The sequence below is a fragment of the Oncorhynchus clarkii genome, chromosome 7 (genome assembly GCF_045791955.1).
Source record: "Oncorhynchus clarkii lewisi isolate Uvic-CL-2024 chromosome 7, UVic_Ocla_1.0, whole genome shotgun sequence".
Lineage (NCBI taxonomy): Eukaryota > Metazoa > Chordata > Actinopteri > Salmoniformes > Salmonidae > Oncorhynchus > Oncorhynchus clarkii.
This window is the reverse complement of record NC_092153.1, coordinates 42,079,874-42,101,050: the sequence shown is the minus strand read 5'-3', so window position 1 is coordinate 42,101,050 and position 21,177 is coordinate 42,079,874. Positions and strand designations below refer to the sequence as shown.

The 21,177-nt window shown below is 45.4% G+C and overlaps 1 protein-coding gene across 1 annotated transcript in view; it reads right to left on the bottom strand.

The window, feature by feature from the left end:
• Positions 1–21,177, bottom strand: part of LOC139413332 (ras association domain-containing protein 5-like) — a 63,843-nt gene that overhangs the window by 25,729 nt on the left and 16,937 nt on the right. The window contains exon 2 of the mRNA XM_071160560.1: positions 10,395–10,519. Within this exon, the coding sequence (XP_071016661.1) occupies positions 10,395–10,519 (125 nt within the window). The remainder of the gene's footprint in view (positions 1–10,394; positions 10,520–21,177) is intronic.

Genomic DNA, 21,177 nt, shown 5'->3' with positions numbered 1-21,177 from the left:
TCTCTTGTGGAGGTCATAAGTGAGCTTTTCAAGAGGAAGAAAGTCAACAATCTGGTCAATCCACATTTTAAATGTAGGAGGGGTATTAGAGGCCCACAATAGAAGAATACATTTCTTAGCAAAGTATGTAATAGTCATAAGCAAATTTTCTCTGTCAGGATCAAGAACAATGTCCTGCTGGGCATTAAGAAGATAGATACACGGGGTCATATCAAACTGTACCTCTAGTATTTTCTGTGCAGCAGTATGTACAGATTGCCAGATTCTGGCAATCTCCCTACAGCTCCAAAATACATGCATATAGGTTCCGCTTTCAGAGGTACATCTTTTACAGTTAGGAGACATATCTGTTTTCATTCTATGGAGCCTCAAAGGAGTATAATAACATTTGTACAAACATTTGTAATTAGATTCTTTCATTTTTACACTGGTAGAGGAGCAGTATACCCTGTCGCAAACCTCCGCCCATAATTCATCACTGATAGTCAGACCAAGGTCCTTTTCCCAGATTATTTTCAAAGGAGTAAAGGAGGAGCTTCCTTTCTCAGAAAGGAGTCTATAGATGTAAGATATTTTGCCTTTAATGGATTGTGCTGTGACAAGAAGGGTTTCAACTTCATTCAACTGAGTTCTAAACCTCCTCTTGGAGGTAAATGAGGAAATGACATGTCTAATTTGAAGATATTTAAAAAAAATGGGATCTTGGCACATCGAATTCACTGCAGAGCTCTTGAAAGGATTTCAGTGTAGTGGTTTTCTGATGAAATAGGTCTGAAAAGGTCCTGATTCCTAGAGTATGCCAAAGATTAAAGTTGGCATCCCTCAGGGCTTTTGGCAAGTCTGGGTTGCCTACTATAGGCGAGTGAGAACATATTTGGGAGGAAATGCCCAGGTATTTCTTACAGTCCCTCCACGCTAGTAGGGTGCTGTAAATCGCAAAGGTTTTGGCTATGTTGCCCACTTCACTAAAGTTATTAATGAATATAATTGAGCTTAAGGGCAATGAACCACAGGATTGGGCTTCTATCTGAATCCACGTTGACTCTTGTCTGTTTGTGATCCATGTTAGCATGTTGCGGATTTGGGCAGACCAGTAGTACAGTTGAAGGGAGGGAAGGGCAAGACCACCTTTAGATTCAGGTTTTGATAAAGTGGAAAACTTGATCCTAGGTTTTTTATTGCCCCATATAAATTTGGTGATGCTTTGGTTAGTTGTTTTGAAGAAGGAAACTGGGAGATAGCATGGGAGCATCTGAAATAAGTAGTTTAGTCTAGGGAGGACGTTCATACGGATTACATTAATTCTTCCTACTAAGCTAATTGGGAGAGAGATCCAGGTTTGGAGATCGTTCTTGATTCGATCCAGGAGTGGAAGATAATTTTCCTTAAAAAGGCTATTCAGATCTGGTGTTATGAAGATCCCGAGGTATTGAAACCCGTGTGTTTTCCATTGGAAAGGACAAAGTGTCTTCATAGAGCTGGTGAGTGTAATATTGAGAGGGCAGACAGTGGATTTGTTAAAATTGATCTTATAACCTGAAAACTTGCCATACTGAGCAATTGTGTCTAAAATGAGAGGGAGTGATTTCTCAGGGTTGGATATGTAGAGCAAGACATCATCCGCGTAAAGCGAAATCTTGTGCTGCAGGCCACCTGCAGAAACACCCATAATACTTGGATTGCTCCTTATCAGCTCTGCCAGAGGCTCCGCCCCCAACAAGTAGAGCAGCGGGGACAGCGAGCACCCTTGTCTTGTGCCCCGTTCCAGAGGGAATCTGTCAGAGTTCAGTCCATTAGTAGTCACCATGGCATTTGGATGAGAGTATAGTGATTTGATCCATTTAATAAAATTCGGGCCCATATTGAACTTTTCTAAGACTGAAAACAGAAAGCTCCACTCCATCCTGTCAAACGCCTTCTCAGCATCCAGTGAAGCCAGCAGGACAGGGGTCTTTTGTGCGTTTACTTGATCAATAATATCAAAAAGACAGCGAATGTTATCAGGAGAGTATCTGTCTCTAATAAATCCAGTTTGGTCCGCTTTTATTATTTTGGGAAGAAGAGTGTTTAGTCTTTTGGCGAGCAATTTGGTAATTATTTTATAGTCGAAATCCAACAAGCTTATGGGCCGGAAGGACGAGCAGGATAGGGGGTCCTTGTCCTTTTTTAGCAACACTGTAATGCGAGCTGTGTGCATTGAGTCTGGGAGAACTCCGTTTTTGCAAAAATCCTCCAGCATTGGCATGAAGATAGGGCTGCGCTGGGGCCAAAAAGCTTTGTAGAACTCTCTGGGGAATCCATCTGGGCCTGGGGACTTATTAGGTGGCATGGAGGTAATTGCCTCCAGGATCTCCTCAGGAGTGAAGGGGGAGTTGAGATCTTCCTGGTCGGTCTCTGATAGTTTAGGTAGCGAGATTCCCTCTAGGAAAGAGTGGAGTTCTGCCTCTGTGTGTTTTCTCTCAGAGGTATATAGTTTGCAGTAAAAATCATGAAAAGTTAAATTGATCTTTTTTGGGTCATATGTGACCTCGTCCTCTGCTGTTCGGATAGCCATGATTGTACGCTCTGACTGCTCCTTTTTTAATTGGTAAGCAAGCAATCTACTGGGCCTATTGCTATACTCATGGTATTTCTGTTTAGTAAAGAAAACTTTTTTTTTTATCTCCTGAGTGTAGTCCAAATTCAGTTTGGCTTTGGCTGCTTTAAGATGACTCCAGGAGGTGCTGTCTAGGGATTGTTTATGTATTTTTTCACAGCATTCCAGCTCCCTCTCAAGATCTAGCCTGTGTGCTTCCATTGCTTTTTTCTTAGAGGAAGCATATGCAATTAGATGACCTCTTAGTGTGGCTTTAGCAGCGTCCCACATTGTGGCCGGAGAAACAGGAGAGTCTTTATTGTCTTGTGTGTAGTTGTCTATCCATGTAGTTACCAATGTATGGAACTCGTCATTTAATAGCATGGAAGTGTTGAATTTCCAGCTCTTTGACCTCGGGATGTTTTTGCAGAGGTCAAAGCAGAGGTGGACAAAGGCGTGATCTGAAAGTGCTATGGGTCCGATAGTACATGTGGCTGAATTTATGAAACTCTTTGGGATAAAAATGTAATCTATACGGGAGTAGGTGTTATGGACATTAGAGTAGTATGTATAGTCCATAGATGAGCTATTATTCTCTCTCCAGATATCTATCAGTCCCATCTCTTTAGTAAGAGAGTTCAACATCTTTGCAGATCTAGGATTTGTGGTGGAGACTTGAGATGATTTGTCTAGGGTTGGGTTAAGGGTACAATTAAAATCTCCGGCCACCACGCCAAAGGAGACACAATGCTCATTGAACAGGGTTATAATTTTTGACATGAAGGCAGGAGTATCTGTGTTAGGGGCGTATATGTTTAATATAGTAATTGGTTGACCATATCAGTTATCACCCAGTTATCAAAATAAATCTCCCCTCCGGATCAGATATGTTTTTGTCAATTATGAATGGAACATTTTTATGGATAAGTATGGCTGTGCCTCTACTGTTTGATTTGAAAGATGAGAAATACACCTGTCCCACCCAAGCTCTGCGGAGTTTGGCATGTTCAGCATCACAGAGGTGTGTCTCTTGTAATAGCGCAATGTCTGCTTTTTCCTTTTTTAGAGCACATAGTATCTTTTTTCGTTTTATTGCATGTCCTAGACCATGGCAGTTCCATGTCAATAGATTCAAGGTACTAGTCATCGTCATCGAACAGTAATCGAACTTTAGTGCAAGTCATCGCTGGGTAAAAGTGGATAGTAATTACAGCTGCGTTCACATAAAGGGAAAATAAATGGTGTACATAAAATAATAATCTCTGAACACCCAGCCGAGTTCCCAAACAACTCGACACATCCCGTTGGATCTATTACCCCCCCGCTCAGTCTCAATTCTGTGTTCTGAATAAAACAAAAACCGGGAACAGTTAGCAACGCACAACGTCTCCTTCTCCCCACCAAAGAAATGCCTCATCCTCTCCACCCCGCATTGAGTAAATAACACAGTTGCCCTCGTCCAGACCCCAGTAAAAGAGGGGAGAAAAATAAAATCAATAGCCCAGCCTACATATGCCTCCCCCAAGGGACACAGGGAACCCCAGGTAATAATAGCAACAACAAAAAAACAGGGAAATAAAAGTAGGCTGAAACATTAGTAGGTCTAGGTTAGGCTTTACAGCCCATCCCTCTCTGTTAAAGGACAATAAATATAAATTGGACGGCTATAATGACATTTAGGGGGTGGATCTCTGGATATCGGCTATATGTCGTCTTACCTCCTTTAGTAATGGCATTAATCGCATTTAGTCATTGGTCTGTTTCTCATTGGCCAGGATTGTCTTTCAAAAAACGTTTTGCCTCTTCGGGAGTTTTGAAGTGTCGCAAGGCTCCTTGGTGAAGAATCCTGAGCTCGTTTGGGTATTTGAATACCCTGAAGATTTCCCGTGGTCAATGGAGTATTTCTTCACTTCGTCAAATTCTCGGCGCTTTCGGCGTATTCCAGCTGACAGGTCCTGGTGTAAAGCGAGTTTGGCGTTTCCCACTGTGATGGTGTTGTTTTTCGCCGCCTGTAGGACTCGTTCCTTGTCGGTGAATCTCAGGAAACGTATGGTGATTGGGCGAGCTGGTTGTCTGGCTGCTGGTGGGGGCCTCAGTGCTCGAGTTCTATGGGCCTGTCGGTGGGCAGGTGGAGCCACTCGGGAAGTTTGTCTTGCAGGTAGCGGATCAGTGGCATGTTTCCCTCTTCTTTTTCGCCCAGATTGAATAGAACACAATTATTCCTTCGCCCCCTGTTTTCCAGGTCCTCTGTTTTCTCTTCCAGATGCTCGATTTTCTTTTTAGCATATGCTATTGTTTCCATGGCATCTGTCAATAAGTTTTCCATGGATAGGATTCGCCCCTCTGCCTCGTCCAGGGGCCCCGCGTTTATGGTTATCTTGTTGTTGATGTCAGGCAAAGCGTTTTCCAGGATTGTCACCTTGCCCCCTATCGCACTGAGCTGAGAATTAATGGCATCTAATTTAGTGTTTAGTTCTGTACGTTGGGATCTCAACTCAGAAAGGATGTCTTCGACAGAGTGCGAGGTTGGCATTCGTTGTGCCTCGTGGGGGAGCGGGTTCTCTTGCTCCTGGCTAATGGCGCTAGTTTTTTCTGAAGCTAGCTTCTTCTTGGAGGCTTTTTCCGTCGCTAATACTTGAGTCCGGGTAAAAATGTCACCTGTAGTGTCGCCTTTTGTAGCCGCCATGACTTTTTCTTGCTAAAGCTAAATGAGTGTGAACTTGGAGTGGAGGTAAGATTAGGAATTGGAAACTACTTCTGCGGAGCTCTTAGTTCATGCGGCCATCTCGTTCAAGGGTCACGTGATCCCTCAACAAACACAATTTTGAATACCTGCCATATCTACTGGGTGAAATACCACAGTGTGCATCACAGCAGCAAGATTTGTGACCTGTTGCCACAAGAATAGGTCAACCAGTGAAGAACAAACACCATTGTAAATACAACCCATATTTATGCTTATTTATTTTCCCTTTTGTACATTAACCATTTGTTACAACACTGTATATGCACATAATATGAAAACTGCAATGTCTTTATTGTTTTGAAACTTCTGTATGTGTAATGTCTACTGTTAATATTTATTGTTTATTTCATTTTGTATATTATCTACCTCACTTACTAAGGCAATGTTAACAAATGTTTCCCATGCCAATAAAGCCCCTTGAATTGAAATTGAGAGAGAAGAGAGAAGAGAGAGAGAAGTAAACCCCAAAAATACTAAAATAATGATTTTCCAGAGAAGACCCAGATCTCAGGGAATTAGACCAAAGTTCTCAATTGGTACAAAATATATAGAGTACTGTACACACTACAATTACTTAGGTTTAAAAAATAAGCTCAACTGGACACCTTAATGAGGCAGTGAATGAACTGAGAGAGAAAGCACGCATTCTACGCCTTTAAAAAGCTAATTCAAATTGAAATACATTGAACACATTTCACTTTATGGCAGCGATGTGTGGGGTCCACTTACAAAACAAGATTTCATCAAATGGGACAAACACCCCATTGAAACCCTGCATGCAGGAACCAAGGACTGACCACCCCAATTCACAAAAGTGGAGACAAATTTGACCCCAATAACTACCGTGGAATATGCGTCAACAGTAACCTTGGGAAAATCCTCTGCATTATCATTAACAGCAGATTCGTACATTTCCTCAATGAAAACAATGTACTGAGCAAATGTTAAATTGGCTTTTTACCAAATTACCGTACAACAGACCATGTATTCACCCTGCACACCCTAATTGACAACCAAACAAACCAAAACAAAGGCAAAGTCTTCTCATGCTTTGTTGATTTCAAAAAAGCCTTCGACTCAATTTGGCATGAGGGTCTGCTATACAAATTGATGGAAAGTGATGTTGGGGGTAAAACATACGACATTATAAAATCCATGTACACAAACAACAAGTGTGCGGTTAAAATTGGCAAAAAACACACACATTTCTTCCCACAGGGTCGTGGGGTTAGACAGGGATGCAGCTTAAGCCCCACCCTCCTCAACATATATATCAACGAATTGGCGCGGGCACTAGAAAAGTCTGCAGCACCCGGCCTCCCCCTGCTAGAATCCGAAGTCAAATGTCTGCTGTTTGCCGATGATCTGGTGCTTCTGTCACCAACCAAGGAGGGCCTACAGCAGCACCTAGATCTTATGCACAGATTCTGTCAGACCTGGGCCCTGACAGTAAATCTCAGTAAGACCAAAATAATGGTGTTCCAAAAAAGGTCCAGTCACCAGGACCAGAAATACAAATTCCATCTAGACACTGTTGCCCTAGAGCACACAAAAAACTATACATACCTTGGCCTAAACATCAGCGCCACAGGTAACTTCCACAAAGCTGTGAACGATCTGAGAGACAAGGCAAGAAGGGCATTCTATGCCATCAAAAGAAACATAAATTTCAACATACCAATTAGGATTTGGCTAAAAATACTTGAATCAGTCATAGAGCCCATTGCCCTTTATGGTTGTGAGGTCTGGGGTCCGCTCACCAACCAAGACTTCACAAAATGGGACAAACACCAAATTGAGACTCTGCACGCAGAATTCTGCAAAATTATCCTCTGTGTACAACGTAGAACACCAAATAATGCATGCAGAGCAGAATTAGGCCGATACCCACTAATTATCAAAATCCAGAAAAGAGCCGTTAAATTCTACAACCACCTAAAAGGAAGCGATTCACAAACCTTCCATAACAAAGCCATCACTTACAGAGAGATGAACCTGGAGAAGAGTCCCCTAAGCAAGCTGGTCCTGGGGCTCTGTTCACAAACACAAACACACCCTACAGAGCCCCAGGACAACAGCACAATTAGACCCAACCAAATCATGAGAAAACAAAAAGATAATTACTTAACACATTGGAAAAAATTAACAAAAAAACAGAGCAAACTAGAATGCTATTTGGCCCTACACAGAGAGTACACAGCGGCAGAATACCTGACCACTGTGACTGACTCAAAATTAAGGAGAGCTTTGACTATGTACAGACTCAGTGAGCATAGCCTTGCTATTGAGAAAGGCCGCCGTAGGCAGACATGGCTCTCAAGAGAAGACAGGCTATGTGCTCACTGCCCACAAAATTAGGTGGAAACTGAGCTGCACTTCCTAACCTCCTGCCCAATGTATGACCATATTAGAGAGACATATTTCCCTCAGATTACACAGATCCACAAAGAATTCGAAAACAAATCCAATTTTGAAAAACTCCCATATCTACTGGGTGAAATTCCACAGTGTGCCATCACAGCAGCAAGATTTGTGACCTGTTGCCACGAGAAAAGGGCAACCAGTGAAGAACACACACCATTGTAAATACAACCCATATTTATGCTTATTTATTTTATCTTGTGTCCTTTAACCATTTGTACATTGTTAGAACACTGTATATATATATATATATATAATATGACATTTGTAATGTCTTTACTGTTTTGAAACCTCTGTATGTGTAATGTTTACTGTTAATATTTGTTGTTTTTCACTTTATATATTCACTTTGTATGTTGTCTACCTCACTTGCTTTGGCAATGTTAACACATGTTTCCCATGCCAATAAAGCCCTTGAATTGAATTGAATTGAGAGAGAGAGACAGAGAGAGAGAGAGAGAGACACCAAGAGAGAGAGAGAGACACCAAGAGAGAGAGAGAGAGAGAGAGAGAGAGACACAGAGAGAGAGGGAGAGACACACACAGAGAGAGAGAGACACAGAGAGAGAGAGACACACAGAGAGAGAGAGAGACAATGAGAGAGAGAGAGAGAGAGACAGAGCAACTGCCAGTATGAGAGACATACTGTGGGGCAAAAAAGTATTTAGTCAGCCACCAATTGTGCAAGTTCTCCCACTTTGGTCAATGTCTTGCTGCTTTTTGTTTTATGTTGCTCTGTCTGTATGCTACGTCTTGCTTGTCCTATGTTGCTCTGTATGCTATGTCTTGCTTGTCCTATGTTGCTATGTCTTGCTTGTTCTATGCTGCTATTGTCTATATTGTAATTGTTTTTAATAACCTGCCCAGGGACTGCGGTTGAAAATTAGCCGGCTGGCTAAAACCGGCACTTTTACTGAAACGTTGATTAATGTGCACTGTCCCTGTAAAAATAAAAATAAACTCAAACTCAAACTCAAACAAAAGTTTCTCAATACTTTGTTATATACCCTTTGTTGGCAATGACAGAGGTCAAACGTTTTCTGTAAGTCTTCACAAGGTTTTCACACACTGTTGCTGGTATTTTGGCCCATTCCTCCATGCAGATCTCCTCTAGAGCAGTGATGTTTTGGGGCTGTTGCTGGGCAACACGGACTTTCAACTCCCTCCAAAGATTTTCTATGGGGTTGAGATCTGGAGACTGGCTAGGCCACTCCAGGACATTGAAATGCTTCTTACGAAGCCACTCCTTCGTTGCCCGGGCGGTGTGTTTGGGATCATTGTCATGCTGAAAGACCCAGCCACGTTTCATCTTCAATGCCCTTGCTGATGGTAGGCTTTGTTACTTTGGTCCCAGCTCTCTGCAGGTCATTCACTAGGTCCCCTCGTGTGGTTCGGGGATTTTTGCTCACCGTTCTTGTGATCATTTTGACCCCACGGGGTGAGATCTTGCGTGGAGCCCCAGATCGAGGGAGATTATCAGTGGTCTTGTATCTCTTCCATTTCCTAATAATTTCTCCAACAGTTGATTTCTTCAAACCAAGCTGCTTACCTATTGCATATTCAGTCTTCCCAGCCTGGTGCAGGTCTACAATTTTGTTTCTGGTGTCCTTTGACAGCTCTTTGGTCTTGGCCATAGTGGAGTTTGGAGTGTGACTGTTTGAGGTTGTGGACAGGTGTCTTTTATACTGATAACAAGTTCAAACAGGTGCCATTAGTACAGGTAACGAGTGGAGGACAGAGGAGCCTCTTAAAGAAGAGGTGACAGGTCTGTGAGAGCCAGAAATCTTGCTTGTTTGTAGGTGACCAAATACTTATTTTCCACCATAATTTGCAAATAAATTCATAAAAAATCCTACTATGTGATTTTCTGGATTTTTTTTCTCCTTTTGTCTGTCATAGTTGAAGTGTACCTATGATGAAAATTACAGGCCTCTCTCATCTTTTTAAGTGGGAGAACTTGCACAATTGGTGGCTGACTAAATACTTTTTTGCCCCACTGTACATAGCAGTGACGATATAGACTATAGACAAAAGGAACAAAAAGTATACCCAAACACTTTAGTCCAGCTTAAACAAAAAAGGGAATCAGGTGCTCGACTAAAACTTCAAAATGGTGACAATCCCGGAAGAATAAATAAAAATAAGCACTCTGTTTCTTCGGTGATCAGACTGCAGAGCACTGCGCTCACAAGAATAGTGGATCAATGAAGAAAATCTATAGTGATTGAGTGGATGTTACATCTTTGTCTCCTGTGTGTGTGTGTGTGTGTGTGTGTGTGTGTGTGTGTTTGGCTTTACTCACAAGGATAGTAAAACAAGGAAAATTCAGACAAGTGGGGACATTTCACTGGTCCCCGCCAAGGGAAAAAGGCTTAGGTGTTAGGTTCGGTGTTACAATTTAGGGTTAGGGGTTAAGGTTACGTTTAGGTGTTAGGGTTTAGGGAAAATAGTTTTTTGAATGCTAAATCAATTGTTAGGTCCCCACAAGGATAGTAAAACAAATGTGTCTGCTGCATTAACTTTCTGTGTGTCATCAGTTCAAGTCCTTCACATCCAACAAGACCAGCAGCAGCCTGTCAAACAGCTCGTGACCTACAACTACCCCCACCACACAGTATGCACCTAATTGATTTAGCTCCAGGTCCAATTTACCTTGTACTGAGGAGGCGTGGAGCAGTGTCTTCTGGGAGATGTCCTTTCCCGTGGGTTGCTGTCTCTCTGGTTGCAGTCCAGCTGGACCCGCCCGCCACACTCCTGGTGACAGGTGTAGTTGCAGTCTGACGGACACACAAACAGACCAATCAATGACTGGGTCCACACACAGGGCACCAATTAGAGAGCAGCAATGATAACGCATTGTCCTCGGAACTGAGGGGATTCTATTAATCTGGCCCAGGTGGTGTAGTTTACGCCAGATGAAAACAGATTGCATTCGTTTTGGAACTGGACTTCAGCTAGGTGCCCTGTTCTGGCTGATGGTGAAGCTCAAAAATAAAAGTGATGTCGGCACAGGAGGTTGCTGGCACCTTAATTGGGGAGGACGGGCTCGTGTTAATGGCTGGAGCGGAATTAGTGGAACGGTATCAAATACATTCTATTGACTCTATTCCAGGGATTATTATTAGCCGTTCTCCCCTCAGCAGCCTGACGTGGAGAGTAATGAGGAGGATTCTGTGTTCTCACATGCAAAAGGGATTGTTTTTTTATTTATTTTTAATCTCTTCATCTGCCTTCCCAATAAACTGTTGTTTTTTTTACATTTTAAATGCTTAATCTGCCTTCCCAATGAAAACTGTTCGATATGAACAAGGCGTGACTCCCTCACCGCCTTGCCCGGTCACATGATGGACCATAGCCCATTATAACCCTGGCCAGTTGAATCAAATCCCCTCATTCATTGTTTGACCATTTGTATCACCTTTGTCTTTGTGTGGCGTACTGTAATGCTGACAGAGTGCACTGCTCTGTGTGTGAGTCTATTGAAGAATCACATACTAGCCATGTAGCCAGCAGTCAGACCTCTCTCCCAGAGCAGAGGAATGAGTCGAGGTCTGGGGACATTTCCCAATACAACACACATGTAACAACATTTAACTACGACAACACACGCTTACAAATCCTTTCTCCGGGAATAATGATGAAATAGATTCGATGACTCAGGTCTCCAGTGTATTTTCACCATATGTCAGACAAATCTGCTAACGTGCTCCGGTGTTCAGTTCAGTCTTCTGCCTGAGACACGTGTTCACGTGGCGCCACCTAGAAGGCTGCTCTCTGTATGCTTTCGACACAGCACTGATTTTGAGGGGAACTATCCCTTTAAGTACAGTACAGTGATACTCTATGACAGATGTCACTAGATGGTGCCAAAGAGCTAAAATCTCACCGATCGAGATGAGAGAGTGCGTGGTGCGAACAGAATCAACAGTACACATAGAAAAGACTGTCACTGCTGAGTGTTCTTAGATCAGGGGGAAAGGAGCAGAGGAAAGGAAGAGATTGATCTCTGAAGGGAAAGCGACAGCCTGCTCTCCCATTAAAACAAAAAGAAGGGTCAACAGTCAGAAGCGACACACTTTGACAGCTACACAGAAGCACGGTAACCAAGGCAAAATATCCTTTCTGGAGGAGCCTGACGCGTCAGCGGGAGGCACAGGCTGGGAGGCCTTGCTTATAGGAGGTGCCTAGGAAAGAGATTCTCAGTGTTGACGGAACTAGAGGTCAGAGAGAGAGAGCACGAGAGAGCGAGAGAACAAGAGAGAGGAGAGAGAGAAGACCAACCCAAACACTCAGAGAGGGGAAATGCATTTCGGGAGGAGACTCTCCCATCCTGTCCTCCTCTTCACATCTCGCCCCTCAGGTTTAGGTGACACCCCATCTGTCCCACTCACGTCAGACTCGTTCGCCCGGGTAGGTCTGGCGCTGCACCTAATCTTCCCATAACAAGGATCAGTTGAGACCTGTTTGTTGGAGTGTTGATGCGATTTATAGAGCTAAGAGGTGAACAACCCTGGCCTGTCCACAGGCTTGGAGACAGAGGAGCCGGAGGGTGGATCGAGTCTGACAGATAGATGCCCCGTAAGTCTTAGAGCGCAGCGGGATGGAGAGCTGCCTGGGCGTCTATCTGTTCCTCCTCTTCCTGCCTCTGATACACTGCTGTCAACAGGGGACGGATAATGTAGTCTGATATTGGTCACACTTACTGTATTCACTCTGCACACACACACACACACACACACACACACACGCACACGCACACACACACCCGCGCATGTTGATGAAGCGTCGCACCCTGAAAAGCTCAGCTGGGAGCGCAGACTAAGCCACGTTAAGAAGAGAATAAAGACACTCTCATAACTCCAGGCTGAAGAAGAAGAACACAGCAGAACAGGGCTGAAGGCAGATGAACGTGACAGCCTCTGTGTCTCTACAGCACCGAGGGGGATGCAATTAACTGTCCCAAACAGGCTCAGAGTGGATTAGAGGACTCAAAGCCCCCCGAAGACCCCATGAGGTCCTGGTAAGACCCCCAGAACACACAGTAGGACTATTAGTGAGTAAACTCCCTACACCCCATCAGTATTAGGGTCTTTACTGTCTAAACCCCTCTGCCTCTGAAACCACAGTGAGTTATCCGTACCACCCTCTCTCCTCGCCGCCTTCCCTCTACCCACGTACCCCTAGAAATTCAACTCCCACCCCAATGACCCCCTTACGAATCCTATATCCTTTGTTAATTTACTCCACCTATTCTACCCTACAGTATTGCTTGCTGCAAAAGAGACTACCCCCTACCTAGAGGAGCACAGTAAACATATGTTCCTCCTGTCACCATCACCCAGCCGTCTGTCTGTCTGTCTGTCTGCCTGTCCCACGTCTCAGTCTGCCCTCCTGCTAATCTGTACCCCCCCCCCCCCCCCCTGGCCATCACAAACACCCCCATCCCTTCCTCCCCCCTCCTCCTCCTCTCCGTATCGCCTGGCCCAGCCTTGGTCACACACACAGGGCGTCTCGGGTTACAGACGCAGGGATGAGCTGAGATTTTCCGGCTCCTTGAGCATTGTCTCACAAAACTAGACGCAGGGGAAAAATCTATGGCATAGGAGAGAGGAAGGGAGGGGGAGAGAGGAGGAGATGAGGAAGAGAGAGAGAGAGAGAGAAACAGCAGTGGGTGCAGAGGTGTGGTCGATGTCCTCTGTCTACAATGAGGACGGAGCCCAACTGCTGAAGTGAGAAGACTGAACAATTGATTGACCTCACACTGACTCAGACATGTCTTCCCTCTCTCTACTTCTCCCAACTCTCCTCCCTCCCCCCTCTCCATCCTCCCTTACCCAGTCCCTCCCTCTCTCGCTCTCTCTGCAGTTAGGACAGTAAGGCAGAAAAGCAGGGGATTCCATTTTCTCACAGGATTTACCTGAAAACACCCTAACCAAAATAATCAAACCTCAAAGCCAGAGCTGGAGCTTCCAAACGCTCTCTACAGTAGAGACAGTGACAGTTGGAAATCCCCTCAGGAAAAAGCCATCAAACTGAAACGACAGAGGATGAAAAGAGAGAGAGAGTCAGCACTCTTCTACTTTCCTTTCCTCTGAAAGAGTAAACATTCCCTCTCATCCGTGACGGAAAACTACGGGTATTAAGAGCTGTTGGGCCAACAGTCACCAAAGAAACATACACGCACACCTTTCGGTTACTGGCCCAACGCTCTGAGCCACTAGGTTACCTGCCACACAAACACACACACACTACTTCAGGTTAATGATACTGATGAATTACAGTTGAGGTCTTCATTAACGTGTGAAACTTCTGTGTATCTGTTGCTATCTGCAGATGGGCATAGTGTGTGTGAGCTCTTAGGAATGCTAACTGTTGTGTGTCTGTATCTGTGTGTGTGCAACACTTTCAGGAATGCTGACCGGTTCCTCCGTAAACTGTGTGAACCACCTAAAAAGAATGATCTGTGCCAGTATGAACACAAGAGACGAGGTCTGTCTGAGCAGGTCTCTACCCACTCTGACACAACCATTTAAAATCAGTTTCACAATTCCTGACATTTAATCCTCATAAAAATTACCTGTCTCAGGTCAGTTAGGATCCCCACTTTATTTTAAGAATGTGAAATGTCAGAACAAAAGTAGAGAGAATGATTTATTTCAGCTTTTATTTATTTCACCACATTCCCAGTGGGTTAGAAGTTTACATACACTCAATTAGCATTTGGTAGCATTGCCTTTAAATTGTTTAACTTGGGTCCAACGTTTCGGGTAGCCTTCCACAGCCTTCCCACAATAAGTTGGGTGAATTTTGACCCATTCCCCCTGACAGGGCTCATGTAACTGAGTCAGGTTTGTAGGCCTCCTTGCTCACACATGCTTTTTCAGTTCTGCACCACAAATTTTCTATAGGATCGAGGTCAGGGCTTTGTGATGGCCATTCCAATACCTTGACTTTGTTGTCCTTAAGCCATTTTGCCACAACTTTGGAAGTATGCTTGGCGTCATTGTCCATTTGGAAGACCCATTTGCGACCAAGCTTTAACTTCCTGACTGATGTCTTGAGATGTTGCTTCAATATATATGTTTTACTGTGGATATAGATACCGTTGTACTCGTTTCCTCCAGCATCTTCACAAGGTCCTTTGCTGTTGTTCTGGGATTTGCACTTTTCGCATTAAAGTACGTTCATCTCTAGGAGACAGAACGCGTCTCCTTCCTGAGCAGTATGACAGCTGCATGGTCCCATGGTGTTTATACTTGTGTACTATTGTTTGCACAGATTAACATGGTACCTTCAGGCATTTGGAAATTGCTCGCAAGGATGAACCAGACTTGTGGAGGTCTATAATTTTTTTTTGTAGGTCTTGGCTGATTTTTTTTGATTTTCCCTTGATGTCAAGCAAAGAGGCACTGAGTTTGAAGGTTGGCCTTGAAATACATCCACAGGTACATCTCTAATTGACATCAATTAGCCTATCAGAAGCTTCTAAAGCCATGACATCATTTTCTGGAATTTCCCAAGCTGTTTAAAGGCACAGTCAACTTAGTGTATGTAAACTTCTGACCCACTGGAATTGTGATACAGTGAATTATAAGTGAAATAATCTGTCTGTAAACAATTGTTGTTAAAATTACTTGTGTCATGCACAAAGTAGATGTCCTAACCGACATGCCAAAACTATAGTTTGTTAACAAGAAATGTGTGGAATGTTTGAAAAACAAGTTTTAATGTCTCCAACCAAAGTGTATGTAAACTTCCGACTTCAACTGTATATGGATATCCTGCTACCAGTCACTTTTTATGTATAAACCCACCTCAACAGCTCCAGTAACCCTGCACATTGAATAAGGTACTGGTACTAATCGGTATAAACCTGGATTCTTGTGTTCTTTAACTCTCATTAGTTCTTGTGTCGTTTTTATTCTTATTTTTCATTTTTATTCTATTTCCCGTTATTCTTATCACCGCATTGTTGGGAACGAGCTAAGAATTTTAAAAAGGTAAGAATTTCACTGTCTTGTAATTACTACACCTGTTGTATCCCGTGTGCGTGGCGAATAAACTTTGAAACTCCACACAGTCATTCTCCCCGAGGCTCTGGGCTCTAAACTCCCCCAGCCAGCATAAGGAATCTCCTCATTGTCAAACAAGCCCTCTGTCTAAATAGTCACTTCCCTTACAGAGCCACACTGCACTGTGGCATTACTGTACTGAACCTCACTTCCCCTAAAGGCACTGCTGAAGAAAACTGGACTTTCCCCAGCACAACTCGTATAACCTCTCTCGCTCTCTCTACTTGTCTTCCTTGCCCTCTATCCCTCTCGTTCCTTTTGGGTTCTGCAGAAGCCCTTCCCCTATAGGGACAGAACACTATGGGGCCGTGTGGTGCTTCCCTGAGCCGTGCTGTGGTCAGAGCTGGAGAATCCCCCTGCATTACCTGGAACTCAGGGGGGCTTTTACGAAAGAGGGGAAACACTGATCTCTGTGTGTGTGTGTGTGTGTGTGTGTGACAGTCGCCAGGACCTTTTATGCTGACACCCCTCTCTCTCTCTCTCTCTCTCTCTCTCTCTCTCTCTCTCTCTCTCCTACTCTGTTCTGTATATCTCCCCCCCTCCTTTTCTCTCAGATTCACCTCCGTCAGCAGACTTTTCTGGTGCCAGAGACTGTAACCTTGAGACCAGCTATGTCCCTCTGTGGTAGCACTGCTACAGTCCTCCACACCTCTCTTCCATCACGGACACTTCCCTGTTCCCGTCTCTCTCTCTCTCATACATCCATCTGTGCCCACCAGCCGCTCACCCAGCCTGGATAAAGCCTGAATAAACAGCTCGTGCTCTGACCCGCCTACACCAGCCAAAGTCAACAAACCCTTAAGCTTAACCAAAATGGTCTGCTATCCCCCTCTGAAGCTCCGGTGTGTGTGTGTGTTTGGTCCCTGCTGGATACAGTAACACCAATCTGAATCTCCCTACCACCCCTTCCTTCCTCAGTTCTTACAGGCTACAGCTCCCACAGGAGGCCAAACCAAAACACAGAACTGTCCCCGTCTCCCAGGCAACAGAGGAGAGAAGGCCAGGACATTATCTAACAGAACACACATGTCGAACGCATCTGTGTGCTTGTCTACAGCTGACATCACACACAGCAGAGACCCCCTGAAAACGCAGCTAGCCAAATCACACACAGGGGGCAGATTTTGAGAGAACTAGAGATAGCCAATGAAAGGGAGATGTTGTGAGAGATGGATGAAAGGTGTGTGAAATTGCATTTGTCACATGTGAGGAACACAACGTGCTTACGAGCCCATGCCAAACAGTTTTTAATACTAACAATTCAATAGTAACACAATAGGAATAAAATATACCAGATCAATGTTTTTCAGACAGAATTCATGGTATGAAATGGCGCGTGCACACACACACACACACCAGATATAACCAGCGTGTCAGGCCAGAGGAACGCAGCAGTCCAATGAGAAAAACACACTAAAACACACAGCGACTGGAGGCCAGGAGGTTTTCCTGAGAAAAAAAACTTCTGGCCCCTGGGGCCCTTAGACAGGAGGACACCAGAGACAACAGAAGCAGCAAGTCAACAGTTCTATTTGTAAAGCAGAGTGGGGGACAGCAGGGGAGGTGGGGCCGGAAGATGACGGGATTCCATCCGCCATCTTGGTCAGTTAGTTAGGTCAACACAGAAGCCCTGGTACACAGAATCATGTCAATGACAGCTAGAGGAGAAAAGAAGTCAGCCAATAATAAAGACTCATTTCAGATAATTCCATGTTTTGATGCAATGATCTACGATTAAGTAGAAAAGGAACTGTGGAATCTGAAGGAGCTCTTTAGGCTATTTAAACTGCTCTTAAACTGAGTTATTTAAACTTCTCCACTAGCCCTGATTGATATAGGAGTCTCTAGAGGCTGTGGCATCACACAGGCGTAGTGATGAGTTCTGGTCAGGACCTTATCAGCCCTACACAGACAGGTCTAGAAGAAAACACCCTTTCATTTTTACTTGTTAGTCATTTCGCAGACGCTCTTATCCAGAGAGACTTACAGGAGCAATTAGGGTTAAGTGCCTTGCTCAAGGCCACTCAAGTCAGCTCGGGGATTTGAACCAGCGACCTTTCGGTAACTGGCCCAAAGCTCTTCAACCGCGAGGCTATCCTGCCACCGTTGAAGTAAAATGGTCCACACACTCACAAATGCATGGGCGCACACACACAAACACTTCAGTCTCTTTCCTTCTTTCCCTATGTAAATCTATCGATCTGGCTCTCCTTATTACGTTATTTCTCCTACTATTGTGCCATCTATATTTATCAGTCGACACAACTGCGTCAGTCGTCCCCCTTTCTCTGGGAACAAACACGCGCTAGGGTCGATGCTAAAAACTCCATTCCCGGGCCCCTACAACAGCCAGCTCGAATATCATATTCCCCCAACAGACCACAGGCGGGCGTCTATAATCTGGTTTTATGGTATCGTCCCATCAGTTTACAGATCAGGTTTAATATAACACATTTATCAGGGGCTGACATTCAGAGACGTAGAATATGCATGACCTGGATGGCCTGTGATAGAACACTGCCAGTGGAGGGGAGTCAGTTCACTGAACAGTGTGTGGATAATCCCTATGCCCTGTTTGGGGGAAGAGTTCCAGAAGCTCCACTGTGTTGATGACTCTCTTTCTGTATCCCTCTATCTATTCATCCCCACACATTTACGCAACACAATAGAGGGAGAGAGAGAGAGAGAGAGAGAGAGAGAGAGAGAGAGAGAGAGAGATCAGAGAGATAGACAGGGGGAGAGAGAGAGAGAGAGAGAGAGAGAGATTCAGAGTACCAGCATACAAAATGGTCATTGCAGAGCTGTCCCCTGTGACACACAATGTAACAATACACCCACCGCCTCCCTCTTTTCTCCCCTGTATCCTTTTCTTCCTCTGCTCTTACCGCTTGTCCAGTCTCCTCATCCTCCGTCATCCCCTGTAAATCCTATCATCTTCCACATCTTGCCATCTTCTCCCCACTCTTTCTGACACTCCTATCCATCCCCCATCTTCTCTTACTCTTTCCCTCCATCCCTCCCTCCCTCCATACCTGAGGAAGAGTTGATGAGTGATCCATTGGAGCTGGTTCTGCGGAGCATCCGAAGTCCGTCACTCCAGGAGCGAGACTTGGGCAGGCGCCGTAACAGCCGGCCCAAACGCCTGGACACCTGACCGAAACACGCACTGCCCATATCGCCATCCTCACCCCCCAACTCCCCCTCTCCTTCACCACCCACCTCAGCCCTCACACGCAAAGACAAGGATTGAGAAGCTCTTACCTGGCTCACACCCTCACCGCTCTCCCCCGCCTCCCCCGCTCGCTCCCCCTCCTCTACCCGCCGCCCCGTAACCAACGGCGCTACCTGTGCCTGTCTGGGAGCATGGCACCACCCTGCGGGCGCTGTCCTGTACCCGAGCCCAACAGCGCTCCCTGGCGTGTGCCCTCTGCCCCTCTCCTGCCCGCGGCTGAGGGGCTCCCTGTCGGTCCGAGGGCTGCCAGCTCGCCAGCCTCCCCAGTGCCCGCCATCCCAGCGCCACCACTCGCCCAGCTGTGCCACGCTCCGAACCAGCACCCCGTCCACCTCTCGCTTTGCCACCCCGTACACACACACACACACACACACACACCTAACACACACTTACACAGCTCTTACCTCACACATACACACACTCATGATCAACACCCCTTCCTCCTGTACCACTCCGCTAGTTCGCGCACACACACCTCTACCCTTCAAAGTCCTCAAACCTCAGCTTGCCTATACTTCCTCCTCCTCCTCTGCCAACCGCTTCCTTACTGCCCACACGTACCACTACCCTCACGCTTCTCCTGTCCCCTCCACTGGAATATCTCTCTCTCATTCACTTGTTTTGTAGCTGACGGACTCCAGGGTTCTCTCGTTCTCTCTCTCTCTCAGTGCCTCTGCTGCAGCACCCACACACTCTGCAGCAGCAAACAGCTTAAAGAGACAGAGCCCCAATGAATGTCCCTCTCTCTCTTTCTCTCTGTGTGTGTGTGTGTGTGTGTGTGTGTGTGTGTGTGTGTGTGTGTGTCATAGCCTGATGAACTGAAATGATTCACCACAAAACATCACAGAGATGGTGGGAAATCGTATTATTGTAAATGGCATGCATCGCACCGGCTGTGTGTGTGTGTGTGTGTGTGTGTGTGTGTGTGTGTGTGTGTGTGTGTGTGTGTGTTTTTGTGACGTGTGTGTCTGCGTGCGTATCTTGGTGTATATGATACACACTCTAATGGCTATTAATATGCGCTGGAGAAAAGAGAGAGGGCTGCCCTACTTCTGAGCCTGAGGAGTTTGGAGACACAGGATGTTCCAGCCCTCATCAATCACACACTTCTTTACACTGCATGTAAATGTCACCATTAATGAACATTAAAAAGAAACACGCAGACAGACACACACACACCTATATGACATAATAATCTATATTATACACTACTATGGAGATGCACATCCCCCTGTTGGACTCACTTGTGTACTAAACCGGTAATACCATGAATCCCGGGGTGAGAAAAGGATGGTGTGACGATATGCAAATCTGGATACCGTCCAACCCTAATAAACGGCCTCATTGCCAAAATCCCGCAGTATCCCTTTAAGCATTGGTCTCTGCTGTAGCTGGAACGCCTGCTGTGTGCCCTCTCCTCCTCCCTTTAACATCCTTTAAGACAAGGCGGTTCACACACACCTCTGAGCAGTCCCAGGACCTTTCAAGGGCACCCTAAATTTAGCCTGAGTAAAACTCCCCACAGATCTGTCACACATACAGGAGAACTGCACCAGCCTAAACACACACACACGTTAGTAACAGATATAGGAGGCTCTTACGTGAAAACAAAATCACTTGTTGATATGCATCCCCGGGCAGCCATAACAGTTTAACCACTTCCTTATGTTTTATATTTGTCCACCCTGGCTCAACCCTAACCCTAACCCTAGCTCCATGTCCACCCTGGCTCAACCCTAACCCTAACCCTAGCTCCATGTCCACCCTGGCTCAACCCTAACCCTAACTCCATGTCCACCCTGGCTCAACCCTAACCCTAACCCTAGCTCCATGTCCACCCTGGCTCAACCCTAACCCTAGCTCCATGTCCACCCTGGCTCAACCCTAACCCTAGCTCCATGTCCACCCTGGCTCAACCCTAACCCTAACCCTAGCTCCATGTCCACCCTGGCTCAGCCCTAACCCTAACCCTAGCTCCATGTCCACCCTGGCTCAACCCTAACCCTAACCCTAGCTCCATGTCCACCCTGGCTCAACCCTAACCCTAACCCTAGCTCCATGTCCACCCTGGCTCAACCCTAACCCTAACCCTAGCTCCATGTCCACCCTGGCTCAACCCTAACCCTATGTC